This window comes from Haliaeetus leucocephalus, unplaced genomic scaffold, assembly GCF_000737465.1.
Source record: "Haliaeetus leucocephalus isolate CR32 unplaced genomic scaffold, Haliaeetus_leucocephalus-4.0 Scaffold932, whole genome shotgun sequence".
NCBI classification, from domain to species: Eukaryota; Metazoa; Chordata; class Aves; order Accipitriformes; family Accipitridae; genus Haliaeetus; species Haliaeetus leucocephalus.
The window spans coordinates 17,901,273-17,925,419 of record NW_010973368.1 but is presented as its reverse complement, the minus strand read 5'-3'; the positions used below and the strand labels follow the sequence as shown (position 1 = coordinate 17,925,419).

Sequence of the window (24,147 nt, the reverse complement as noted above, 5' to 3'; positions counted from 1 at the left end):
TGGAGGTAGCAAGTCTACCTTAGAAAAATTTTCTTACAATGATTGTGAATTAAAGGTGCACTCTGTATTTCTTATCCATCAGAACAGCTCCCTTGGCTTGTCACCAGCACCTGCTGCTCACCCGGGCTGAAATTTATACTGGTGCAAACCAGAGCAAAAGAAACGAAAGATGCTCACTACTGATGCTCTAAGCTCTGCAGCAGACAAATTAGTGTTCAAGGCTATGCCATGTCCACATTTATCACATTAATTGATAGATCATAAACATGTCTCCGTACAGAGTCTTGGATTAATTCCTGCAGAGGGCAACCTAAAGGATAAATTGGATTAAATAAAATCAGATTTGTACGGCCGTAGGCTGCTGGATGTCTCTTTTAGTGTCCCCTGCAGATGCTGGATGTAACGCTTTCAATCCCTCAAGGAGTTAAACCGGTGGTGTTCCATGTCCATCAATGGGGTGATGCTGGTTTACACCAGATGAGGATCTGATCTGTAGCACTGTGCCTGTCCACCTCACATTAGGTTTCATGCTGTGGTCAGATTGTACCAGATTTGTTAAAATATGTTTGAACATACAAGAAAATGGACTAGGGGCATGGTGGCCCTTTTCCCCAGGGCAAGGAGGACTCGGAGCCTCCCTCCACATGGCATGTCCGATCCAGACATGTCTGCCCACACAGAGAGGCTGTGATGGCATGAACAGGTCTTCAGTCCAACAGGAGTTTTGCAAGGCAGCCCATGAATGAGGAAAATCTGCTGAAACACCAGAAGGGCCACAGGGTCCGTCCTGGAGTGCAGAGTGGTCCATGCGCTACGCAGCCCAGCTGTGGGGTTTGGTTACCCTCCAAGGTTTTCCTCCTTGGGCAGGTAGTGGTTTGTGGCATCAGGTCACAATGTCACCAACCTTGTGTCATGCCAGCTCAGCCAGCTGGTTCACAGGGGAGGAAATAAGACTTGGGCACTACCACATCCCTGCCCAAGCTCTGCCCCTCAGTTGCTCAGGGACACTAATTATGAAGGAGGCTCTTGCTCTGCTGCTGTATAATTATGCAGTGCACGGTCCAAGCCTTAATATAGCTCTGAGTGAACTCCTTTTGGTTTTCTCCTGTTCTCTGAAAAGAGACTCAAACTTGGACCAAACAACAGAGCAGCCTCCTAGCAATAAAATCTGTATTGAACACAGGGTGGACACAGTGCCTGGAGTTGCTGCCCAGGAGCTCTTGCAGGAGGTCAGTGTCTTGGCACGTCTGTTGCCTTTGGTTTCTGAACTCGGGCTAGCAAGTTCAGAAAACTACTTCTTTTCTCATGGCCGTCAAAAAGTTTTGTTTGCAGAGGAGCGAGGTGGGGTAGCAGATTTTGGATCGTTCCGTAGAGGCAGCGTAGGAGGAGGGAAGATGCTGGCTGCTGTTTCGGTTCTGTTTTAGAAGCAGCTGATGGACACCGGGGCATCAATTTCAGCGAAGAGCGTGCTGTCCTCCCTACCGTCGGGGCTCTCCAACACATGGTAGCCTTGCCGGAAAATTGCCGCTCTCCTGGCGCGCCCCAGCCCCCGGAGCGCGAGGACTGCCAGGACGTGCTCCTTCCTGCAGAAACCAAACAAGACCTCGCTCAGTCCTGGCAAGAAAAACCAGCCCAGAGGTAAGCAACCAACAACCATGCCGGAGGCGGAGCGAGGCCACGGCAAAGCGCTGGAGGAGCCACCAGGACGGGGGTCTGCAGCCGCCGGAGGTACCGAGCCAGCGAGCATCAGCTCCTAACACTCTGCGCTGGTGGGACACACTCCTGCTGCTGGTGCTTTGGGGAATTTCCTCCTCCCTCTCCACACACACGTGATGTCTTTTGCAAGTTTTCCTGAGAGGCTGCAGACCTTTTATTTAATGATTATTTTGAGTTGAGTAATAGAAGTGCTAATATTTAGGAAGCTGACAGGCATTAATTAGATTAGAGCTGGGAAAGCCAACTTGGAAACATATCCTGTTCCAGTAATCTTGATATATACAAATTCAGCAACATCTCCGAGAGCTCAGGGGAAGAATTAACAGAGACCTGAACAGGAAGCAATGCAGGTCCAGCAGGTTCTGCCTTATTTCCCAAACTTAATTGTTAAAAATAGTATTACTTAATAACGGAAAGCCAGGAAACAGATCAACCAAGAGGACCTGGCTTGGGTCTAAGGCTAATGATGAAAAAGTACCACAAATCATAGCCTTGTAAATGGCTTTTCTGCCCGGAAAATTGCCTTCAAGTAGCTAAGCCTGACTAGTCATTATTTACCTCTCCCATCCTTCCCAGAACAGGCACTGCCTCCTTCATCAGCTTGGTCTGGCCACTGGGATTAAGGCTTTTTTTTTTTTTTTGTAGGATACATGTGTTCACCTAGGAAATGACTCCAGAACAATTATTCTTTTTCAAGTCCATGTTTGAATTTCTCCACACAGATAAGCTTGAAGCATAACTGACCCACTTAAGTTAAATATACTTATGAAAAATTTTGAGCCTTAGTTTTGGGGAGAAGAAAATATACTTAATGTCATTTTTTTCTGAATATTTGAGGGTCCACTTCAGTGTTCTGAGCAATTTGTTAAATTTATGGTTTATTTTGATTGTATAACTGTTATCCAGCAGGAACTGTGTAACCCAGTGCAAAAACCTTTAGTCCTTTTCTGAAATGACTCTGATGAAATGGAATTTTTTTGCAAGCTGTACCACTGATATTCCTCCTCAATAGCTGGTAGAAGAGCTGTAGCAGAGGAGGTAACTTCTGATATGCAGCTGCCTAGTCATAGACAGAGCTAGTCACTTTGTTTGTTTACGTTTCCAGTAGCCTTAAATTTTGTAGATGCTGCTTTGGAACAGCAAATGGAAAGTACAAAAGAAAGAATTTGTAATTTCTTCCAAAATGTAGTGGTTGTGTTGAGGGCCTTTCAGAAACTGTAGCTGCACTGTGTCAATGTGTGCTGCACTTTGAGGACTGAGCCTGGGAACAGGAGACAAACTATTTGCTCCAAAGCTGGAGCCTGTAAATTGGCAAGCTGGGCTAATACTGGTAATGAACTGAAAAGCAACCTGGAGCTTTACAGTGAAACAAGGTTCATCTGGAGAAATAAAATGGTATCCAGTGATAGGATGCAAGGGAATGGTTCAAAGCTGTGTCAGGGGAGCTTTAGACTGGACATTAGGAAGCATTTCTTCACCAAGAGGGTGGTCAAACACTGGAACAGGCTTCCTAGAGAGGTGGTCGATGCCCCAAGCCTGTCAGTGTTTAAGTGGCATTTGGACAATTGACAACATGCTTTAACTTCTGGTCAGCCCTGAAGTGGTCAGGCAGTTGGACTAGATGATTGTTGTAGGCCTTTTCCAACTGAAATATTCTATTCTTTTCTTTCTATTCTATTCTATTCTATTCTATTCTATTCTATTCTAAAATGAAAATGCTTTTGAGGTAACTTGTGTGCATTATAAGACCCAGCAGAAAGGGGAAAAAAGAGAAAGGATACAGTCATAGAGAAAGAAAAATAAGGCGGGATTCCCCCTGTTGCTGGCACCTCTAACATGTAGCTACTAGCAGAGAAGAGAAGCTGAAGAGCTTGGCCAAGGCATGGGGCGAGCTCGTGCTGTTTGGGATGGAGCCCAGCAGTTCTGGCATCTGCCATTTCATGTACCTGATATCCGGATAATCCTGACACAGCTCCTTGACGTACTCCTTGATCCTGTCTTTTTTCTTCTCCCCAATTATATTGGCAATGTGGTGTATGGCGGGAAGAAGCCAGTCAGAGTCAGAGCCCTGCAAACAAGGAGGCATACAGGGATGTCAGGGGGGAGCACAGCACCTGCAAAGTGCCTTTTTACCTGCAGTGCAGAGCACAGCAGCAGGATGCTTTTACTGGTGTAAGACAGCACTGCTGCAGGCTGGACAGGCTGCCCTCGGGTGGGCAGCGTGCTGCTGGGGGGCACCAGGATGCTGGCCGAGGCAGCGCTGGGCGGCGATGGCAACGTACCCCCGGGAGCTCTGCTGGGGCCTGACTCCGTGCTCCCCGATGCTCATGAGCACCCCAGCTAGCCAGACCCTGAGCAGGGCGTTGTGGTTGTAGTCTGGCACGGCAGCGGATGCCAGAGACTTCACCTCCTGGTGCCTGATAGTTTCATGTGCTTCATTTCTGAGAGGGATCTGCCTCAGTGGGACTTGGTGCCCCGGACACCTGACTTTCTGCAAAATCCAATTAATTCGACTTCGGCTTCCCTGAGAATCCCAGGCTGATGTTGCCTAGTCACAAAACACACCAACAGCCACAATTTTCTCCCCATCACCCTCCTGTCTGCAGACTGTGTGCCTGGATGGACCTTCTCGACGGATTCATCCCCCTGAGCTGTACTCAGGGTAGGGATCCTTCGGAGACAAGGTGCATCCCATGGCCCAAGGGAACACACCCAGCAGGAAGCTGCCACGGGATGAGTGCGATCCTACAGCACACAAACCATCCTACGCAAAGTGCCCGTGCACCTCGAAGTGTGTTAAAACACCCTGCGCTGCAATCGGAGAGCTGCCAGCTGAGCACGCACAAGCCGCTAGTGCAGAGTGGCCGCGGGGCTGGAAGTCCACACCATGAACCTGCAGTAACCACCTCGCCTGCTCTCTTTTAGGCATTTTTACATTTCTTGAGGCTTGCCCTCCTTGAGAGCCTGCCGCCTCAGTCCCCGGGAAGCCAAGCACAGGGATATTGCACCTCTGGGAACAGGGAAGTCAGGGGATGCCAGGAGGGAACTAACATACCTGATCAATGAGTGTATTATTAAGGATTCTGGCTTCCTGGTTCATCTTTTCACTCACTTGCTGCTGTGTCTCCGCATTCATTTTCCGTCTGGGTTTGATGACCTGCATGATGTATTCCCTCACCACGTACTTATGAATATCACGTAGGAGCTCCTGTTTAAAAAAATCAAGCCTCGTGGTTTTTCTGTGGTTCCCATGCAAGGCCACAGCAGTGAGATAAGGCAGGGGAAGCCTTTCAGTCTTTAGCAGCAGCCAAGGGTGTGGAAGAGGTACACGAAGGCAGCACACCATCAGCACATGCTGCCCAGGCCAGCCCTGCCGAAGGGAGCTGGCAGCCCCTTGCTCCAGCAGACAGCAATGGCAGTGCCCAAGGGAATGCCATGGAAATACCCTGAAATAGCCCATAATATTGTGTTGGCAGTTTGGGTCCTCAGTAGCAAAGGGCAATATTTAGGATTGTTTTAAAAGTAGGTTTTGATGGTGCTTGCAAATTTTAAATATAAAGCTGTTGTCACCTCCCCATTTATTTCAAAACTACATAGATGTGAAAGGAGCACATAAGCCTATGACTCATGGAATTATAATGTTCAGTGGTAACGTTCACCAGAGCTTTTTATTCCTCTTTAAAGAAATCAGTTCCTGTATTTAAACTACAGAAAGGGAAGATGTTGCTTATGCTCACGTGTAAGTATGGTAGTAGCTGAACTCCCCCACATGAACAGTCCCCACAATTATAAACACCCCCTGACACTGGAAAGGAGTCTGCAGATCGGACCACAGCCTGCAAATGACAGTGGGACCCCCCCAGCATCACTGCACCCGGGCATGGGACCAGCCGCCTACCTGCCCCATGGGCTCCCTCATGTGCTGCAGGTGCTTGGAGAACTGCGAGACTGCCAACGCCAGCGAGTCTGGCCTTTCCGTCGCCAAAATCCAGTCCTTGGTGAGGATTTTCTTAAGGAGTGGCTGAAAAAAGACCAACTCACTGGTGGCACCAGTAATATTCAGACTAGCTGATGCACTAGCTGAAGGCACCCAGCTGTAAGCCTGCTCGGGGGCCTTGAACCAAAAAGCACAGAGCACCGACTGCGCACCCACTCTGCGTGAAGACTCACCAGGAATTAGGCACCAGGGGCACAGAGCAGGCTGGGTTTCTCTCTCCACCCCATGGAATTCAGACCCACACCTTCCCTTTCTGGGTAGGCACCCCAGTGCAGACAGGAGAAGCATCACTCCCTGAGCAGGAGATGCTTTGGCATTAAAGGCTTACTTGGGACACCTCATCTCCTTGCTCTGTACCACCTTCTAATCCACCAGCTGTATTTCTTTAGGTAAATAAATTTGTATCCCTACTGTATCGATGAAGAAACAGATGTGAATGTTAATCAGATGAAACTCAGGCATGGCTAGAACAGGCTGTGGTATGCAACCAGGTATGCTAGTGTTAAATGGGTTTGCACCAGCTATGGCCATGACAAGTCACTTGGTAGTAAATCTGTTGGAAATCAGCCCAGTAATCCATCACCCCTCCAGTCTTCTCCACACAGAAATCAAGCTCCTCTTGCTCACAGCACTTGCAGGGGGCTGTCTCTACTCCCTCCAGACCCATGTGTCTGCACAAAATCTCACTGGGATTTTCCTTCTGCTCATTGCTCTGATGTGGTGGGGGGGAATAGCAGCTGGGAACATCCCTGACTTGATGCCTCATGGTCACTGATGACATGGGAGTGATGGCACCATTTCACATCTGCCCTGCGTTCAAGGTGCTCTGACGAAGTGTCCCCAGTGGGCTGTTTCCCTTGCCAGGTCCCTAGAGCTAACGTGCCTCCACATAGAAACACAGCAATATCTGCTAAAGGCTTCTGGTGGCACCTGGAAGAGACTCCCCTAAGGGTCAAATTCAAAATATCCCTTCTTTGACACATCCCCTTTGTACTTTTCTCCTCTTAGCTCTCAGGATCTCTGTCTTTAGGCTCCTGGCAACCTCCTTCCCAATTATTTCCCCCACTTGTGCCCTCCTGCTGTGCTCCCAGCCTGCTGGCGGGCTGTTTAGAAATGCTTTGCCTTGGCTGCTCTCAGTTCTCACGGCATTTCGGGTCTCTTGCTCAATGCCTTGGCTTGACTCCTTCCTTGCCTGCCACTTACTTAGGCTCTGAGACATGCTCTGCAGTCACTGGAAAGTCCCCTTGGCCAGGCGGGCTTGGCTTAGATTGGAGCAGTTGCGTGACTGTCTTGGTTTCTGAAAGTTATGCTTGGTGATTTAAAAAGTGAATTAGGATGAGTGAAAAGGGGTGGCACCAAAGCTTAATTTCCCCCATTTCTTGTGTTGTACCAGCTAGGGCTAGTGGAGCCCCAACTGGCTCAGAGCAGAGCTGGGAAGCACAAACTGCGTTGCAGCATGTTGCCTTATAGGCCTCTTAACTTAAGTTAAGCTGATATCAGAGCTTTATCAGCTGACACCAGAGCTTTAGCATCCTCACACTGAAAGAATCAGTTTTTCTTCACCATGGAAACAGCCTGGAAAAATCACCTCTGCCAGGATGAATTCTCTCCTGTCTGAAGAGGTTGATAACAGACTGTGATCGCAGATCTACAAATAAGTAAATCAAAGTCCTGAAAAATCCAAATGTTGGGATAGAAGGAAAAATGTCCCACTGGTGGTGTCCAGCTGACTTCCCCGGTGCTTCACTATGGATAAGGTTTCCCTGACTGCTTTGCCTGAGATGCTGGAAGCCACCCTTTTTTTTAGTTGCCATTGTACTAAAGTTAAACAGCTTGACAAATGTATCATTGCTCATAGTAAAAAACTCCCAGGATGCTGGAAGTGTCACTTTGGATTAAGGAGGATTTCTGTGAATGTTAGGCAAAATGCATTTTGGAGGGACCATAATGTCATGCGCTGCCAAAATGAGGTCTAGTTGGCCAGACAAGGGAAGTGCAATGGCCCTCAGCTGCTGCAGTGGTCCTGCACATACCCCTTATATTTAGGAACTAATGTGGCCAAGATCCTCTTACCTGCGCTTTTGTTCTTAATTTATTTAAAAAAGTATTTGTGAAGTTCCTTGTCAGAGCTGCCAAAATCTTCTGCAGTTCCTCAGTGTTGACTTTAAACACTGTTTCTAACCCTGACCTAGAGAGAGAGAGAGAGAGAGAGAGACCACCAACAGGTTAATGTTAAAATGTAAACTATTACACTGTCCTAAGCATTTTATCCAGATTGGCATCTTGGGCATTATTTTTAAATAAATTTGCACATCTAGTACTTCCTCTTGGAAACACTTAATGGGTCAAAGTAAGAACTCTTTTTGCACAATCCTGTACACTGAAAATTAATCACAAATGAGTAACTGTGCCTAAAAAAACACCTATTTCGTCATCAGGTGGGACAATTCAATCATGCAGAGCGGTTGCGTAGGCTGGTTACTTTTTCACTTGAGCAACACTTCTGCTAAATGATGGCCAGGTGTCTGAGAGAGCACAGAGGAGCTTATGGGGTAAGAGAGAAATAAATAATAAAGCCAGAGAAGGGAAAGCTGCTGACCCTTCCTCCCCCAGAGCCTGGCTAACTCACTCCATGCAGCGTCTCTCAGCAGTGGAAACCTGTGGAATTTCCTAGGGACCGTGTGTACTTCTGCAAGGTTTCACACTGATGAGGATGAAAACACAGCTTCTGAGGGGTTAATGAAATCCCCAGCAGTATGTGCAGGTTTTGGGGCCGTTGTGAGCTCCCGGCTTTCTTCTCACTTTCCATCCCTGCCCTGCTGAAACACTCTCCGGGGGGAACTGAGGCAGCACCGCCAAAATGCTAGTGGTCCCCGAGCATCCCTGGACGTGCCACATCCACTGCTGTGACCACAGAGCACGGCGGGTTCCTGCCGCTGCCTGGTAGCTAGTTTATATGTCTGAGGCTGCCCAGGCAGGACTACAAAACACCTAAGAGTATCCCTCTTGCCCCAGGCTGGGGGGTCAGGTCCATAACTCCTGCTGAACACCTGAAATCTGGTTCCAGCATCCACAAAACCATGCTGTTAGGTCACCTACCTCTGCCCAGCAACTCATCACCCCACGCTGACGAATACTTAACCCGACTCAGGAATAAACCCCGCGGAGCCAACCCACCACCCAAACGCCTGCCAGGTCCCTGCCTGGGGCTGGCTTCCCCCTTCCCCACCTCTCCAGTCCCCAGCAGGGAATGGCAGAGCCATTTTCCGCAGGGGCAGGAGGAGGCAGAGAAAGCCAGCTCCTCGGCGAGGTTAGCATTGCTGGAGAGACCGTGCCATCTAGAGACTTGCCGACGGTAGTGCTCACTGCGGCTGGAGCCGTCGGCTCCTGTGAGACACTGCAACGCGAAATCCTCTGCAGCCCCTGAATAATATTTGGCATAGAGCATCCCCGCCGCAGGCCGGGCCAGGCAGCGATGCAGCGGCGTGGGCTGGAGATAACAACCCAAGCTTTTTGGTGGCCAGACCCCAGGCGTTGACGCCGTGTCGGTTGGCCTCCGAAGCACCGCATCTGCACGGCAGGGATGACCCCAGATGCTGAAGAGCCCCTGGGCCCCGGTGGACCGTGTCCCCGCGTGGCCGCAGACCGTCCCCCCGGGACTGGTGCTGTACGAACAGCCTCGGTTCCCCGGGGCACTGGCACAGGAGGGCTGCAGCGGCTGCGCTGGCGGCTGCGCGGTGGCACCTGCAAGGTCGTCCTGTGCCACGGCACTGGGCTGATGGACAGACCCTGGGACACGCACTGACTGGCACCATCCTGCTTACAGGGAGAGTGTCCCTCTCCTGGAAGCACTCTGATAGTCAGAGCTGGTGGGCATACCTGTTCATCAGGGGCCTTTTCAATGGATGGCTTTAAATAACTAATTCATAACACAAGCAAAGCCCTAGAAGTTCCTGCTGCCAGCAGCGATGGCAGGGGTTTATTTGCAGGTTGAGTGCTTTCACAGAGTTTCCTCCAGCCCGGTGCCAAAAGCAGCCTTCAAACCATGTTGCTGGGTTTATACTGCTAGCCTCCAGGACAAAAAATGAAAAAAACCCCCTCCTCTGAGGCTGAAAAAGATGGGCTGAAAAATGAGTTTAAAGCTTTCACGCAAGCACTGGGTCCAACCCTGCTTCTGCCTCTTCACCCTTGTGACTTTTATCTGCATCTATTGGGGAACAGCCCCCTGCGAGGTGAGGAAGGGCTGGAGCTGAGCACCCAGTGGTGCACCCCAAGGGGACCTTGGTCTTTCCTTTCCGGGCACTGCCACCCTCCCGGACCCCAGCAACGCGGCAGCTCTGCTCAGGGAGAGCGGACTTACACCAGGTCGTGGAAGCTGTTGACGTAGGCAACGAAATAGGGCGCAAAGATGGGGCTGTCCCGGGCAGTGCTCCACACGACGAACTCCTCCCCAAACCTGCGGGAGAAGACACACAGGTAATGCTCACGGTGGGGGTACGGAGGATGGCTCAGCTGCGTGCACGGCAATGTCAGGAGACACCGGTGGCTGACCCAAACTGCCCCCTCTGTATGCGGACGTGTTTTTTTCCAGCTGTCATAACATGCATGTGCATTGGTGGGGAATAGATGGTAGATAATTATGGGTTTAGGGTACACTCACCTGAGCGGGCACACAGCACTTTTGGAGAGATGCCAGGGATCTCAGCACGCCAAATCTCTGACTTTACCTCACAACGACAGATTAATTGTGTCCGTGGTGCTCAGGGTCATCAGTCTGGTCCTTCATTTCTCTGGCTTTTGGGGCAATATAATATGTGTCCTCTTAAGCACACAAGGAGAAGATTTACCTTAGGGCTGATTTTACAACAGAAGGTGAATAGGAACGGGGCGGCATTTTCCCCCTGTAATCCTAGCATGGTGTGTTAGGTAGCTGTTTTCTGTGTAGCACATCTTTTAGGGTTTTGACAGCTGTTCTACACCCAGACCTGCACTGCTGGCAGGAGGCTGCATGCTCAGGCAGGTTTTGCCTGGTGGTCCCATTCTTTGTCAGGGTAAAGGAACCTGCTCAGGCCAGCCTCAGCTGCTTGCATCTCAGGTTTGTTTAAGAAAAAGCTTAAGTTTCAGTGACCCTTTCATCTGGGAACCCTTGCTGCCCTGGCTTGCATTTTACACCAATTTTGTTTTAAAAAAAAAGAAAAGGAAAAAAAGAAAAAATAATTTAAAAACAGAACAAAGAAAAAAGGAAAGAAAAAGCATAAAGAAAAAGAGAAAAAAGAAAAAAGAACAAAGAAAAAAAGGGTGAAAAAAGGAAAAAAATAAAGAACAGAACTTTAGTACTGCGTTTCTCCTTCAAAACCCAGGCAGACTTCAAAGCCAAATAGCTGGTAATAGCCAAAACCCCTGCTCACTCAGGGTATGGGAGACAAGCATGGACTGCTGGCTGAGGGTTTAGAAGGGAAACATTGCCTTTAGCACACTTTGGACACCTGCCATGCCCTGGGTTCACAGTCTAAGAAAGGAGTGCTCGGGCTCCTTACCCTCACTCCTGCAAAACGTCTACTAGCAAACTCTCCAAGCAGCGCCTGCCAGAGGTGGGAAACTTCAAAGGTTAATGCGAAATTATTTTTAATCTTGTTCAGAGTTGATTCATGCCGCACAGCCTTTCTGTTCTGTAGATTGCTGCTCTGGCAAGCGGCCACGAACCCCCCAAAACACAGCCCCACTGGAGAGGTCAGACAGCGTGTTGCTGTGCCGGGACCCTCTGCGAGCCAAAAACCTTCCCTGGAGCATTCCCAAAGCATGTCAGAGGGGGTAAGAGCTGAGGCCATAACTCGGGGACTACCAAGCAGAAAACTGTCATTTCAGCAAAGGTGCAGGGTCCTGTGTCCTTTGGACAACGGGTACATTTTAGAAAGACTCAGAAGACAGCCCAGCTATATGTTTTGCCCGGGTGTAACAGAGAGGGTCCCATCAGCCATTTCTATGCCCACAGCCACAGCATGCAGAAGAAAACCCTCTTGGCAGGACTCACCCTGGGACACATAGATGATGTTTTGGGCAAGCAGGGTCTGGGTCTGGGGGTCCATAACTGCTGCTTGCCCATGGCTGCAGCTGCAAGCAACCAGCATCCAATACCACAATGGTCCCAGATGGATGGGACCACAGTGGTCCCATCCCTTTCCAGGCAGCAGCTCCTTCCTGGAGCTCTGACCTCAGATTTTGGGACTTGCAAGAGTCCCATCTGGGTCTATTTATGACTCCCTCCAAGTTGTTTTGCAGCTTGCTCATTACTGGGCTCATTGTGATCTCTAATTCTCCTAGGAGCAGGCCTGTGCCTGCTCAGTGCCAGGTCTGGCCCACTGCATGGACCTTTTCCCTGCTTTTTTACCAATGTGGGACTCATCTGGAAGGAATACGCTGCCCAGAGCGGCAATGACCTTGGTATGAATTCATGCAGCTCTGCCAGGCACAGCTCAAGCATTTTCATTTCCAGGCTTCTACTGATTGCTCCAGATATCTTTGTGTGCTCCCCGATGATCTAGAAAAGGGCACAAAAAAACTCCAGTGAATGGGACAAGCACAGGCGAAACATCCTTCACAAGGTTCTTATGCAGCTTTAGTTGATAAAAATGACTCGCCTAGCAAAGGAGGAAACAGCTGACTTGTTGCCAGGTGGTTTTGATTATTCTCTGGCAGTTTTAAAAATAATAATCCAGAATGGGCCAAGAGGCACAAACTGATTTGTGGCATAATCATTCATCCCTAAAGGCCCAGTGTCCTTCCGCTGTCTGAGCGTGAGTTAGACGCAGTGTTGACTGGAGCCCCAAGCTGCCCTGGTGCCATCCTCCTCTTTTGGGGTGATTTGCTGGAGACGTCAATCCCCAACCCCATGTCCAAGAGGAGCTGATCTGTCCCCCTGTCCTCATGGTGAGGGTGGCTATAAGCACCATCCCTGGGGGCTCACAGAAGCCCCCTCCCCAGGAGTGACATCGGGGCCACACAGAGGGTCGGCCATCACCCCGAAATCTTGCTTGCACTGGGACTTCTCCCTAATTCCCATTCCCAAAACCCCGGAGTGAGGCAGGCTGCTGTCCCGCTCTGGCGCTTCTTGAGGCATCCTACCCATCTGCTCATCCCATTCAGACCTTCCTTCCCGGTGATCACACAGCATGTAATATTCCTCTATGGAAAAAGAGTCACGGCGGCAGGCAAAACTCTTTGATTTTCTTTCTTTTTCTCTCCCTCTCTTTTTTTTGGTATTATTTAATCGAAATGACTCAACCCTTTGAGTGAGGAGAATGAATCCAAACCCCTCCTGGATTTATTACCCTGTAGTCCCTAAAGCTAGCAGGAGCTTTTGTTTTTTGTAGTGTTTAAATTGGAGTGGCTGTCACTGCCTACGGCCTTTCCGTGGCTGCCACAGCCCCGGGACAAAGTCACTCTTTCAGCCAAGGGGTTTTTCTAACAAACGTTTTCTTTCTGCCTTTTTCTCCCTCTCTCTTTTCTTCTTTTTAATCAAAGAGATTTAAGGACTTTAAAATCAGTTGCCTATTATGTTGCTGACACAATTGACAGCAGGTTTAATTTGCAGCTAGAAGGCAAGCGGGAGAGCTAAAAGTTGTAATAAATGGCATTTTCTGCTCTAATGTATTCTGCCAGTGCGTGACTAACATAAATTATCACAGGAGGCAGTACCTCCATGCCAGAAGGTAACAATCCGGTTTCCCTGGAGCCACAGAGCCCCCCACACTTTGCCCCAACTAATTAAATACCGTTTGAATATCAAAGGAGACCGAGGAGTGGTAGAGGTTTTCCTTCACTTCTGGATGAACTTCCTTCTCCCACTTCTCTGTGACCTCCAGTCGCAGGATGTTTCCAAAATAGCTTTTGATTTTCCCCTAAATGTTAAACGTAGGAAGGAAACATGCAGCTCAGGATAACAAGCAAGCATGAGTAAAGCGGCTCGCTGTGTTTTGCTCTGTCAGCACGTGTGTAAGGCTCATGCGTGCGGTGCGGAAAGGTAGGCAGAGTCAAAGGTCTTGCTCCAGACGCTGTCGGTCTACACAGGATTTCGGGAAAAATCAGGAGCTGTGCTGTGTGGGAGCAAGGTACTCTCAAATGAAGGGAGAATCATTCTCTTGGCAGGGCAATAGTGCCAGCTGTTTGACTGGTTGGTTGCAAAGTCCTCTAGCACATGTAGTGCACAAGGTCAGGATTAAAGATCAAACCAGTCCTTTCTGGTGGTACAGCCACTCAGGTAAGTGGCAGCATTGTTCAGTCCTGGCTGATAAATCCATCTTTTTGCTGGTGAAACAAAATGATCCTTCACCAGCACAATGGAGCAATACTGATTTTATTCAGCTGGGTACCTTGAGCTCACCTTGAGCAGTGCCCTGTTTCAGAAATGGTTTGCAAGAAGATGTCTGAGCCCAGCAAAGAGCCAGGAAAGCACGTAGTCTCACACAGGGTCCCAGCCAAGGACGGCAGAAAGACCGCTGCAGAAGGGGCTTCCTAGGAGGAGCTCAACCATGGGGAGGTCCTTTGGCGGGGACGTGCCCAAAGTTGTCTGTCTATAGCAAACCTCTGATGTGCTGGAGGAGATCACACGTTGTGAAAGTAGCAGCTAAAATGCCTTTACGTCTACCTTTGCAATGCATTCAGTCTGATGAAGCCCAGCTATGACCTTTCGGTAAGCCTCTGCCATACTATATGGGTCTGGTACAGTCCCTTTGGCTCTGTGATCACCCAGGTTCGGGCCCATGGCCTGCTTCGGTCCCTGAATTGGTGTTCAGGACTTTTCTGCTTTTGATTAAAGGCCGTTCTGCATGGTGCTGGCAGGACTCAGCACCTGGTGGGGCTAGAAACCATGATGCAGCCATCCGAGACCTCTGCCCTGGAGGCTGGGGCTCCCATACCTTCCCTGGGGGGCACGTGGTGACAAGGACAAAACTCTCACCTTTGCAGAAGCGATGTAGTCATTTTTCAGTTTATCCCAATCAGCTGGTGTTAACAGCAGGGACAGGTTTTCTGTCTTAACTTCTGGTTTGAGATCGGGGTGACCCAGAAAGAGTTCACTGGAAAGATTCAAACGAACAAATTACGTTGCCTCGGAGTGTGAGTAAACTGATGGAATATTCATGTGGCATGAGCTACATAATTATTAAGCTGTGAGAAATATACTTAAAGCTTAAATTGTGATGCTTGTTTTCAAGCTTTAACAAGAAAATCTTTCCTTGCTATTCAAAATCCTAATTATTCAAAATCAAAATGATCTAAGGTTCCAGCCCACCTTAGAAATCATGAGACTTCTGAGTTGTTTGGACATGAAAAGTGCTATGAGAATTTACTTTTTTAAATAAACAACCTGAAGCTGATTCATTTGACTACAAGCTTGCAAAATGCCTTTCAGGGTAATTCCTGTAGCAGCGTGCTGCTTTGGAGTTAGCTGATCTCCCTGGCTCCTCTCCGGTGTCACATCACGGCTTATGTCATCCTGTTATTTTTCCCTGTGCGTTATCCCTAGGAAGGGGAGGTGGCAGAGCAGGTCCTGCTCTGCGCAGGGCAGCCTCTGGAAGGCATTCCCATGCCTGGGACACGGGCCATGGCAGCACCACGGTTCCTCCGCGGATGGAAGCAGTGGGTGGACCTGCAGCTACAGAGTCTGACTCCAAAGTGCACTCAGCTGACACGCAACTTTTCCACTCACTCTCCTCTGGACTGTGGTGTAATGAGGCCAGCTGATTAGCGGGGAGGCAGAGAAAGGGAAGGAGTGATTGTGTTTCTCCCTCTGGGGCGAGAAACCCATTATTAGCCCGTACAATTGAATGTGCTACCCTTGCAATCTGCCATGGACCGTGGAGGTATTGCATCTTTCAGGGTAATGAAAGTGGAGAGCAGAAAGAAGAAAATATTCATGCACTTGATGACTTTTGCAAGCAGTCACCTGGTTAGCAGGGAACACAGCAGCCATGTCCTACACACAGTCTGCTCATTTGCCCAACCACCAAAAAGCGTTCCCATTGCCAAACCAGCGTCAAGCCCACGGTTAGGTTTGGATCCAAGTGAGGATTGCACTGTACAAGGTCAGGCTGGTGCAGAGTGACTGACTGCTCAGCAGAAAAAAAGCTCAGCATGCTGATAGTGCCCTGGAGTCAGTGTTCAAATTTCCCAGAGAGGTATATCTGCACGTGTGGAGCATTGCACAGCCCAGCTGCTGCAAGAGTCTGCTGTTCATTTAAAAGGACACCACAGATTTAAATACAAACTCTCTGCCATGACTGAAATGACTGGCTCAATTGTATACTCGAGGAGCTTATTCCCCTCTTCCTTTTTTCCCAGTTGTTTGAATTGTAGCATCGATAATGAGTTTGGGTCAGACAGTTTCTTCTTTTTTGGGGTGGGTCCCAAGAGGGGATGAAGTTCTTTGAGAATGAGAAAATCAAATGGAAACAGCCCATCCCAGCAAGGTGATTGCAAGCAGTGCCCAAAACGCTGCAAGCTCTTAATAAGCTCTTTCTCAGCAAGTTAGAGAAATATGATGGGGGCACTTTGGTGCAGAACCAGGCTGCTGAAGCTTGTTTCTCCCCCTGTCTCCTGCAATGTTGGGGTGCAGTACAGTTCCCAGGGGCTGGGGACATGCAGGAATTTCCCTCCAGATGAGATCAGCAGAGACACGTGAAGGAGGACAACGGGTGGGAGTGTCACTCCCATAGCGGTCCTGCCATAATGCTGGTCAGCCAGTGCCATGATGCTGAGGGGGTTACACACATGTCATCACAGTCACCACACCGTAAATGGGGTTTTGGGAGCAACTGGACAAGTTCACAGAAGAAATCTGTTGAGGGCTGTTCAAAACAAAGACCATCTGCAGTACAAATGATCCTGACCCCAAAGCTACCCCAGGCTAGGAGTGCTCTGGGCAAGTGTTGCTGCTGCTTGCCCTGCTCCACCGCTGCCCTTTCCTTGTCCATTTTTGCCCACTGTTTGACTCAGTGTCGCTACTCCTGCCTTCACTCCCTTTTTTGTTTGTTTGAAGGGTGCCAACTGGTTTGCGTTTGTCCCTTCCTTGGTTCAGGCCATTCCTGGAGACCAGTTACTGGGGCAGACACCATTTTGCTTTGACATGGCTGTTTTTACATGCTCATTACCAGACCCAACTCCTGTGGATGTTGCCTCTCTTCTCCTTCCCACCCCACTGTGTATTTCTGTTGGGTTTTAGTCTGGGAGATCTCTGGGGCTGGGATGATGGTCTGTGGTCTAGCCCAGTGAACAACTGAGGACAAACAATGCCTGGACCTTCTACAGGTGCCTATCTTAGATGTCTCCTTTGGCTGTAAAAGGAGGCAATGTCCAGCATCACAGTTTTTACTGTTGTTGTGCAGAATTCCTGCCTTTACTCCCACATGCAGAGGGTGCCCTGAGGATGGTGTTTGATACGTCTATGCAGCTCCTAGAATATTTTAGTCACCCCTGAATTACAGGGAGCTTTAAGAGGTCCTAAAAAACATGGACCTCCCATTCAACTAGTGGACACGTCTGAGCCAGAGCCTTTGTTTTACTGTGGCTAATTCCACATGGTGTTGTCTTGGCATCTCCTTGAGACAACTCTGACCCCTGAACATGGAGGGTAACGTGGCCCGTTTCCAAATGCATCACAGATTTAATTAAAAAGGAAGAAGGCAGGGCTCCCCCACAGGTCCCTCCCTGTGCCTGGAAAAGTCACCGTGCAGCTGCTGGACCTTGCAAAATATTTGCAGAAAAGGAGCAGGTTTATCAGAGCTGCAAGGAGGAGATTCCTGGCATGTGAGAACAGCAAGTGGGAGAGGGGTGTAAAACAAGGTAATTTAGATCTGTGAAAAGCAGTAAGTGTTTTATTTACAAACGTTTGTCCCCACCTATTAATAGATTGGCTATCTGGCTCTACTGTAGAAGAGACTGTGTTTCTTCCTCACTCAGGAAACTAAAAATAGCTTGGTGCTTTCAAAGCACGCTGTGGCCCTGCTGGTCTCTGGAAGAGGCTGAAGCAATGGGGCAACTGCAGCATCTTACCTGCGGTAGGTGTTGGCCACCCAGTTGAGTAAGGTGTAGAGCTCATTGAATTCCAGCGGTCTCTGGGAGAGATCTTGCAAGTGTGAGGCAATGGCCTTGTGAAAAGCCTCCACATACGTGTCACACACCTGGTACTCCTCTGGATAGCACTTTTTTACTGATAACTTGATTTTCAGTAAGTCTTCACTCAGTTGTTTCTGGAGGAATCCTAAGTGGAGATCAAGCCAAGAACTCTCTTCTTCCTTCGATGCCATGGGTATCCTCAGGACTCTTTTTCTAGCACTCTTGTTGATAGCTTCCCTCCACTCCTCCCTCCACTTTCTGGGTGTGCCAAGCAAGTCCAACCCAGGACCAGCAGCATTGCCTGTGTTAGCATGAGCTGCTTCTTCACAAGCAATTAAAGTCACCAGGGAGGTCAGCATAGTGTCTTCTGCAGTGGGATGCTCCAGCGTTCCCACCACAATGGACTGGATCGCATTTGTGATAGAGTTATAAAGCAAATCCACATCCTTGGATTTCCGTACAAATTCCTGGGGGTTATCTTGGTATTTCTCAGCATCCCGTTCAGCAATAGCCTCATCTTCCAAGTACCTGATGCTTGCAAATGCTTCCAAAAGTTGCCTTTTCTGAATAAGTTCATTGATTTCCATTACTGCAGAAAGAATGGGGGGGAGGGGTTGGGACAAAGCAGGCATTAGGTGATTGACAGGTTGGTAACAGGACAAGATGCCTCACAGGGAGGTTTGCAGGGCTGCTCTGAGTAGCCAGGTCCCAGCAGTACCCCTGAGACTGACCCCCCTCGTCTCTCCAGCTCCTGTTTGACACAGGAGAGGAAAGCAACAGAAATGCAATCACTGCAAATTGAGCCACATCTCTAAACTACTGGTTTCAGTGGTAGGAGATATCCAAAAAACTGATTATAGCCCTGCAGGAAAACCTCAAGCAACGGCTAATGAGGCTGCGCAGAGGGACACTGGGGTCTCAGGCTGCATAAAACTGCCTCTGGCTCTGCCCCTCTGTTAGTGTGGAGCTGAAGTGGGACTTGCAGCAGGGACAGTTTGGGATATACCTTACCAGCAGGATTTCCTTTAGCACAGATACCCTTGTTTCCCAGCATACCAGAGTGCCCAGCACACTCTGCTGCTGAATTGGCCATGGTGGTGCAGCCCAGCTCTGGCATCTCTGGCTTGAAACAGCATTTCGGTGTGCTGCCCAAGAAGGCAGGGAGAGTGCCCAGGGGTCTGGCTGGAGGGGTGGGAGGGAGCACAGCAGGACAGACCCCTTTGGGCCTTCTGAGCTCCCAGGTCAGACATCTCACTGGATGGTCGTGTCTGGCCCCAGCCTACCCACCTGCATGTCCTCCAGAGATACCAAGGCCCTGGGGGAGTGGGATACTGGCTTGGGGATGCTCCTGATGATACGTTTTTGGGAACATTCCCGGTTCAGATGTAACCTTGGGCAAACCCCAGGCTTCCCTCCTGTCTTGATTTTGTGCATTATCGAGTTTTCCTAAGACACATGATCAACTAATGTCACAGCCAAACTGGCTCTTGCATTTCTGAAGGCTGAGCAAAATGCTAATGCGAACTACAGAGGTTGTCGCTGGTGATTTGCGTTATGATGACTCCTTGAGATATAGCGACTGAGGTAGCAAGCCAGAGACTGGCCCATTCATGGCTGGCCTCTTAGCTATTCCAGACATTTAGGAGATGTTCTGTGATTGCTTGTGGTCCTCAGCCTTCTCTCAACAAAAAGAGGGACTTCTGGAGGACCGGAAGCCACAGCTTCTCAGCCCTGTAGGTATTGCAATCTGCGATAACCCTTTGGCTGGGGAGTGAGGACAGTCTCTGGGATGGTGGTGCCGGGGTCCCAGCAGAAGGAAATGGAAGAACGCCAAAGTATGCCAGGAATGTGAAGTTCACCCACCTGTGGTGGTTCAGGGTTGGGTGACCTGGCTGTTCACCACCTCTATGTAAACCTACAGTCAGATACGCAGCACTGCCTCTCACCAGTGACATTTGTCTTCCAAGCGCTGCTGTCCCTGGATGGTTTTGGGAGGTGTGTGCACTGGAGGGGGATCCAAACCTGTGAGTGCTTTCTCCTGGTGCTCAGGTCTCACATGGGTTTTCCCTACCTCCTTTGCCTCAGCACCAATACTGGCTGGTGTTGGCTGAGGCTGTGGGAAAGTCACCAAATAGTGTTACCCCCAAAGTGGCTGAGGTCTACTGAGTTTCCCATTTCTTTTTCAATGCCTTGCTTGTGCAAGAACTGCTGCCTATTTGCCAGTAACATAAGAAGTATTTGCCATGTGTTGAGGAGATCCAAGAGCACTGTTAGCTTTAGAGAGGCCCCAGGAAGCTCTCACCATCTCCAGCATCATAACAGATGCTCTGAACAGGAGATCCCACTGTGATACTGGGCATAAGGCAAATATTAAAGAGGAGAAGGGAAAGGGTATTACTTAGGCATGTGTGGCCACTGCTTCTGGGACATACACACATAAAATGATATGGAAAAATTGGAGAGCACTCAGGGAAGATATGAAGGACTGGTTCATAGCCCATAATTTATGCCCTTGGGCTTGTCTGCACACAAATTTTATACCATATGCACCAAATAGTCTGTACAGTGTGAGAGTATCTGTATGAAGATGGAAATACACCAAATAACCCAACTATTGATGCAGCATAGCATGCATAGAGCTTTGAGTCCCTATATGGAGCTACAGTTGCTTCTGCACTCAGAGGGGAGGGAGATTGTGCCACTTAACTTAGTCTCTTCTAGATAAATTAATATAAAACCTGTGTTTGCACAAGTGCTTGCAGTGAGAGACTAAAGGAATACATTCTGTTCTGTTTATCAAAGTGAGAAAACACCATTTAATCACCATCTAGGATAATTAGTCAGGGAGGTGATATTGGGTGCTAAATGGATCTTTAATTTAGCAATACAAGATCAGCCAGCTGGTAGTTGAAGGAAGACAATTGAAAAGCAATTAACCATTATGCAGCTTAATGGTGCACATGGTGGAGTCTCCATCGCTTGCCATATTTATCTCAGGATGGGACGTGTTTCTGACAGAGCTGTTCTAGTCTAGGCCAATCATGAGTTATTGGGCACAGGATGGGCCTTATTCATGCAATTCCTCAGCTTGTTTATTGCAGGAGAAGAAAAGGGCTTATGGTAACATTTCCTGTTGCTTCTCATCTAAGACCCTTTGAGAACAGACTAGCAAAGTTTATGAGATGGGCTCAGATCCAGCTTACCAACCTCACAATGTATCAGTGCAAAGCAGTAAATAACTTCATGGCACAGTAGAGCACATTATAGCAGTGAGACAATGTCAGCCCTTCGATGCTGTCGTGGTTTAACCCCAGCCAGCAACTAAGCACCACGCAGCCGCTCACTCACTCCCCCCCCATCCAGTGGGATGGGGGAGAAAATCGGGAAAAGAAGTAAAACTCGTGGGTTGAGATAAGAACGGTTTAATAGAACAGAAAAGAAGAAACTAATAACTAATAAACTATAACACTAATAAAATGACAACAGTAGTAATAAAAGGATTGGAATGTACAAATGATGCGCAGGGCAATTGCTCACCACCCGCCGACCGACACCCAGCCAGTCCCCGAGCGGTGATTCCCCGCCCCCCACTTCCCAGTTCCTAAACTAGATGGGACGTTCCATGGTATGGAATACACTGTTGGCCAGTTTGAGTCAGGTGCCCTGGCTGTGTCCTGTGACAACTTCTTGTGCCCTGACTGGGCATGAGAAGCTGAAAAAAATCCTTGACTCTAGTCTAAACACTACTGAGCAACAACTGAAAACATCAGCGTTATCAACATCCTTCGCATACTGAACTCAAGACATAGCACTGTACCAGCTACTAGGAAGACAGTTAACTCTATCCCAGCTGAAACCAGGACAGGTACCCATGACATCCGATGCAGTAGACCAAGAATTTCTTTCTAGAAATTTAGGCTGGGGAAAGGTGAAGCCATGTTGACCCACCTCAGTCTATCTCCTGGTGCATGCATTGTAGTACCTCAGCCTTGAGAAGGTGGAGGAGAACGGTGCTCAAACCAAGATCAAAGTCCTTGCAGTCTGCCCACACTTGCGGAAAGGTGAGAGCTACACTGAAGGTAGTTACTATAATTTGACTAAGACCTATCTATATAATGCTGACAAAATGCTTGAGAATAACCAGTGTGAGGAAAACAAACTGAACAAATACTTGCAGCACTGCTGTTGTGAGAATAGATGGGAATTCAGTGTAAGAGAGCAAAGCACCTGTGGAGGTCTATTCACCAGGCAGTCTCTAAGATTAGGAACCAAGTTGGAGGTGCCAAACCAGATCACATCCAAACCATCTTTTTTCCCCATCAAGGCCCTGCAGCAACTTACAGAGTACAGTCTGGCGACCATCAGTCTGAGAGCTGAAGAGCAGAAATTGTCCCAAAGTAAAATGCAGGCAATAGTGTAGGAATAGCCCACACTGCACTTCTAGATATTGTCAGACCAGCAGTTCCCAAACTGTGCTCAGCAGATTGGTGACTGATATGTCTGAGGGGCGATATGTCCACTGATATGTGAGCTGATAGGTTGATAGGTAGGTTGTTGATATGCTTAAACTAACGCGGTGGAGGCCACACAGCAGCATGTTCAGTGACAGGTGATCTGCCCAGGCCGGGCCAGGTAATGCCCCAACGTGTTTGTGCAAGGGGTGACAGTTGTCTCTGCCCCGTAATGGGGTGCCTGTTCTTTAGCACCTCTGTTGGGCGCAAGACTTGCAAAGTGTAAATTACTTGAAGGTTATGTATATCCTGCCAAGCAAATTACACTGGTGGTTATGCTTCTTACCTGAAAGAGGCTTTCCTTGAACGGGCTTTGCTTCTATCTTCTCACTAATCTCCTCCACACCATTACAGATCGTGGTTTTGTTCTCCTCATAGCTCTTGGAGAATCGCAAAGAAAGTCGTTTTCCTTTCCAAGTGCCGGTACCTTCCTTTCCTTTCTCTTTGTTCGGACTTCGTTTTGATTTCCGGATGCTTAACATTGTTTTAATACCTCTTTCAAAGAACCCACTGTCCCTGCTATGCAAAGTTGGGCTGCTTTGTTCAGAAGCAACCTCCATCTTTTCCTCCCCTGCACTGTTAGTCAGTGAGGCTGGTTCTGAGGTCACGCTCCTTGGGTCTGACTCTGTATTTCTATTCATCTTGTCTTTCAATAAGGAGCTTTCCAAACAGGTTGACAGTAATCACTGAACTGCATAAAACAGCAGAATTAGATGAGATGTTCATAACAGGGTATTACTGTGTGTCCAAAGTCAGTCCTGGACTGAACATCTGGCCCATCCCTTTCCTGTGCCTAATACAAGGACAGAGCAAGTTGTTCTAGCCTGTAGCTACTGAAACAATCTCTCTAGTCACAGATACCAGGTGCTGACCTGCTTTTAGCTCTGGAAAGCTCTACTTAACTCCATAAATCAGGCAAATGGCAGCTATTTCTCCAGCACCAAGGAATCACTAAATGTCAGAGATAATGAAATCTGTGTGAACATACCATTTTGGTTGGTAACAGGATATGGTTTTACTTTCCATTCTTCTAGGTGGATTTCCAGCCACGTAGGAATGATAACCCTTCCTGAGTCTCACTGAGATGTTGCCACTTTCTCATGTGGATACAGCAACTTTGGGTCGTGCTGCTGCTTCTGCCCTGCTCAAGCCCTGACCTGCTGCTGCTGCTGCTGATAGAAGGTGGCCCAGGGGTGAGCGGTCCCCGGCTGGTGGCTAAGCTCTGCTCTAGCCCCTTCCACCAAACCCACAGCAATTTCCACACTCCAAATCGTCATGGTTACAGTGCAGGAGGCTGTACGATGCAGTAAAGGTTCACATCACTCATCCTGCCTCAGAGCACTGCATCCTGGTGTGCTGAGAATGGGTATCTCGAGGGCCAAGCAAGCCCCTGTGTGAGCTGCAGGGGATGCTGCAGGAGATTTCAGATTTCAACAGAAGTGCTCCTGTCAGTGCTACTGGGCTCTGTAGTCACATTCCCTGCACTTGCTCGGCTCCTGCCCTGCTTCAGACAGACTAGCTCCCCTCTGCCCACCCCGAGGGCTGGCCCAAGTGCTTGGGAAGGGGAAAGAGACAGAGGTTTTGCCTTCCCTCCCTTGCAAAGGGCTCTCACCCGGTCAGCAGCTAACATGGCCCGCTCACGGGGACATTGTACATTGCAGAGCTCTGAGGATGGGAAATGTGACATTTCCCCACAGCACGCTCAAGGCAGCTCAGCGATCAGTTTAAATCATTAGAAGCAGCTACTGCTTGAGGTCACCCAGGAACTGCCTGTCTCAGGTCTGTCCAGCTCACAGGAGCCAGAGACTGAAA

The 24,147-nt window shown here is 48.9% G+C and overlaps 1 protein-coding gene across 1 annotated transcript; it reads right to left on the bottom strand.

Annotated features, from left to right (window-relative positions):
- Positions 1-1,420: 1,420 nt before the first annotated feature.
- On the bottom strand, positions 1,421-22,895 carry EXOC3L4 (exocyst complex component 3-like 4). The gene is made up of 11 exons (XM_010583983.1): positions 22,622-22,895; positions 17,762-18,413; positions 14,670-14,787; positions 13,486-13,611; positions 12,151-12,251; positions 10,074-10,169; positions 7,787-7,901; positions 5,615-5,737; positions 4,772-4,924; positions 3,663-3,784; positions 1,421-1,583 (listed from the first exon to the last, which is right to left on the bottom strand). Exons 1-11 carry the CDS (start codon positions 22,893-22,895, stop codon positions 1,421-1,423), a joined length of 2,043 nt encoding a protein of 680 aa, XP_010582285.1.
- Positions 22,896-24,147: the final 1,252 nt, after the last annotated feature.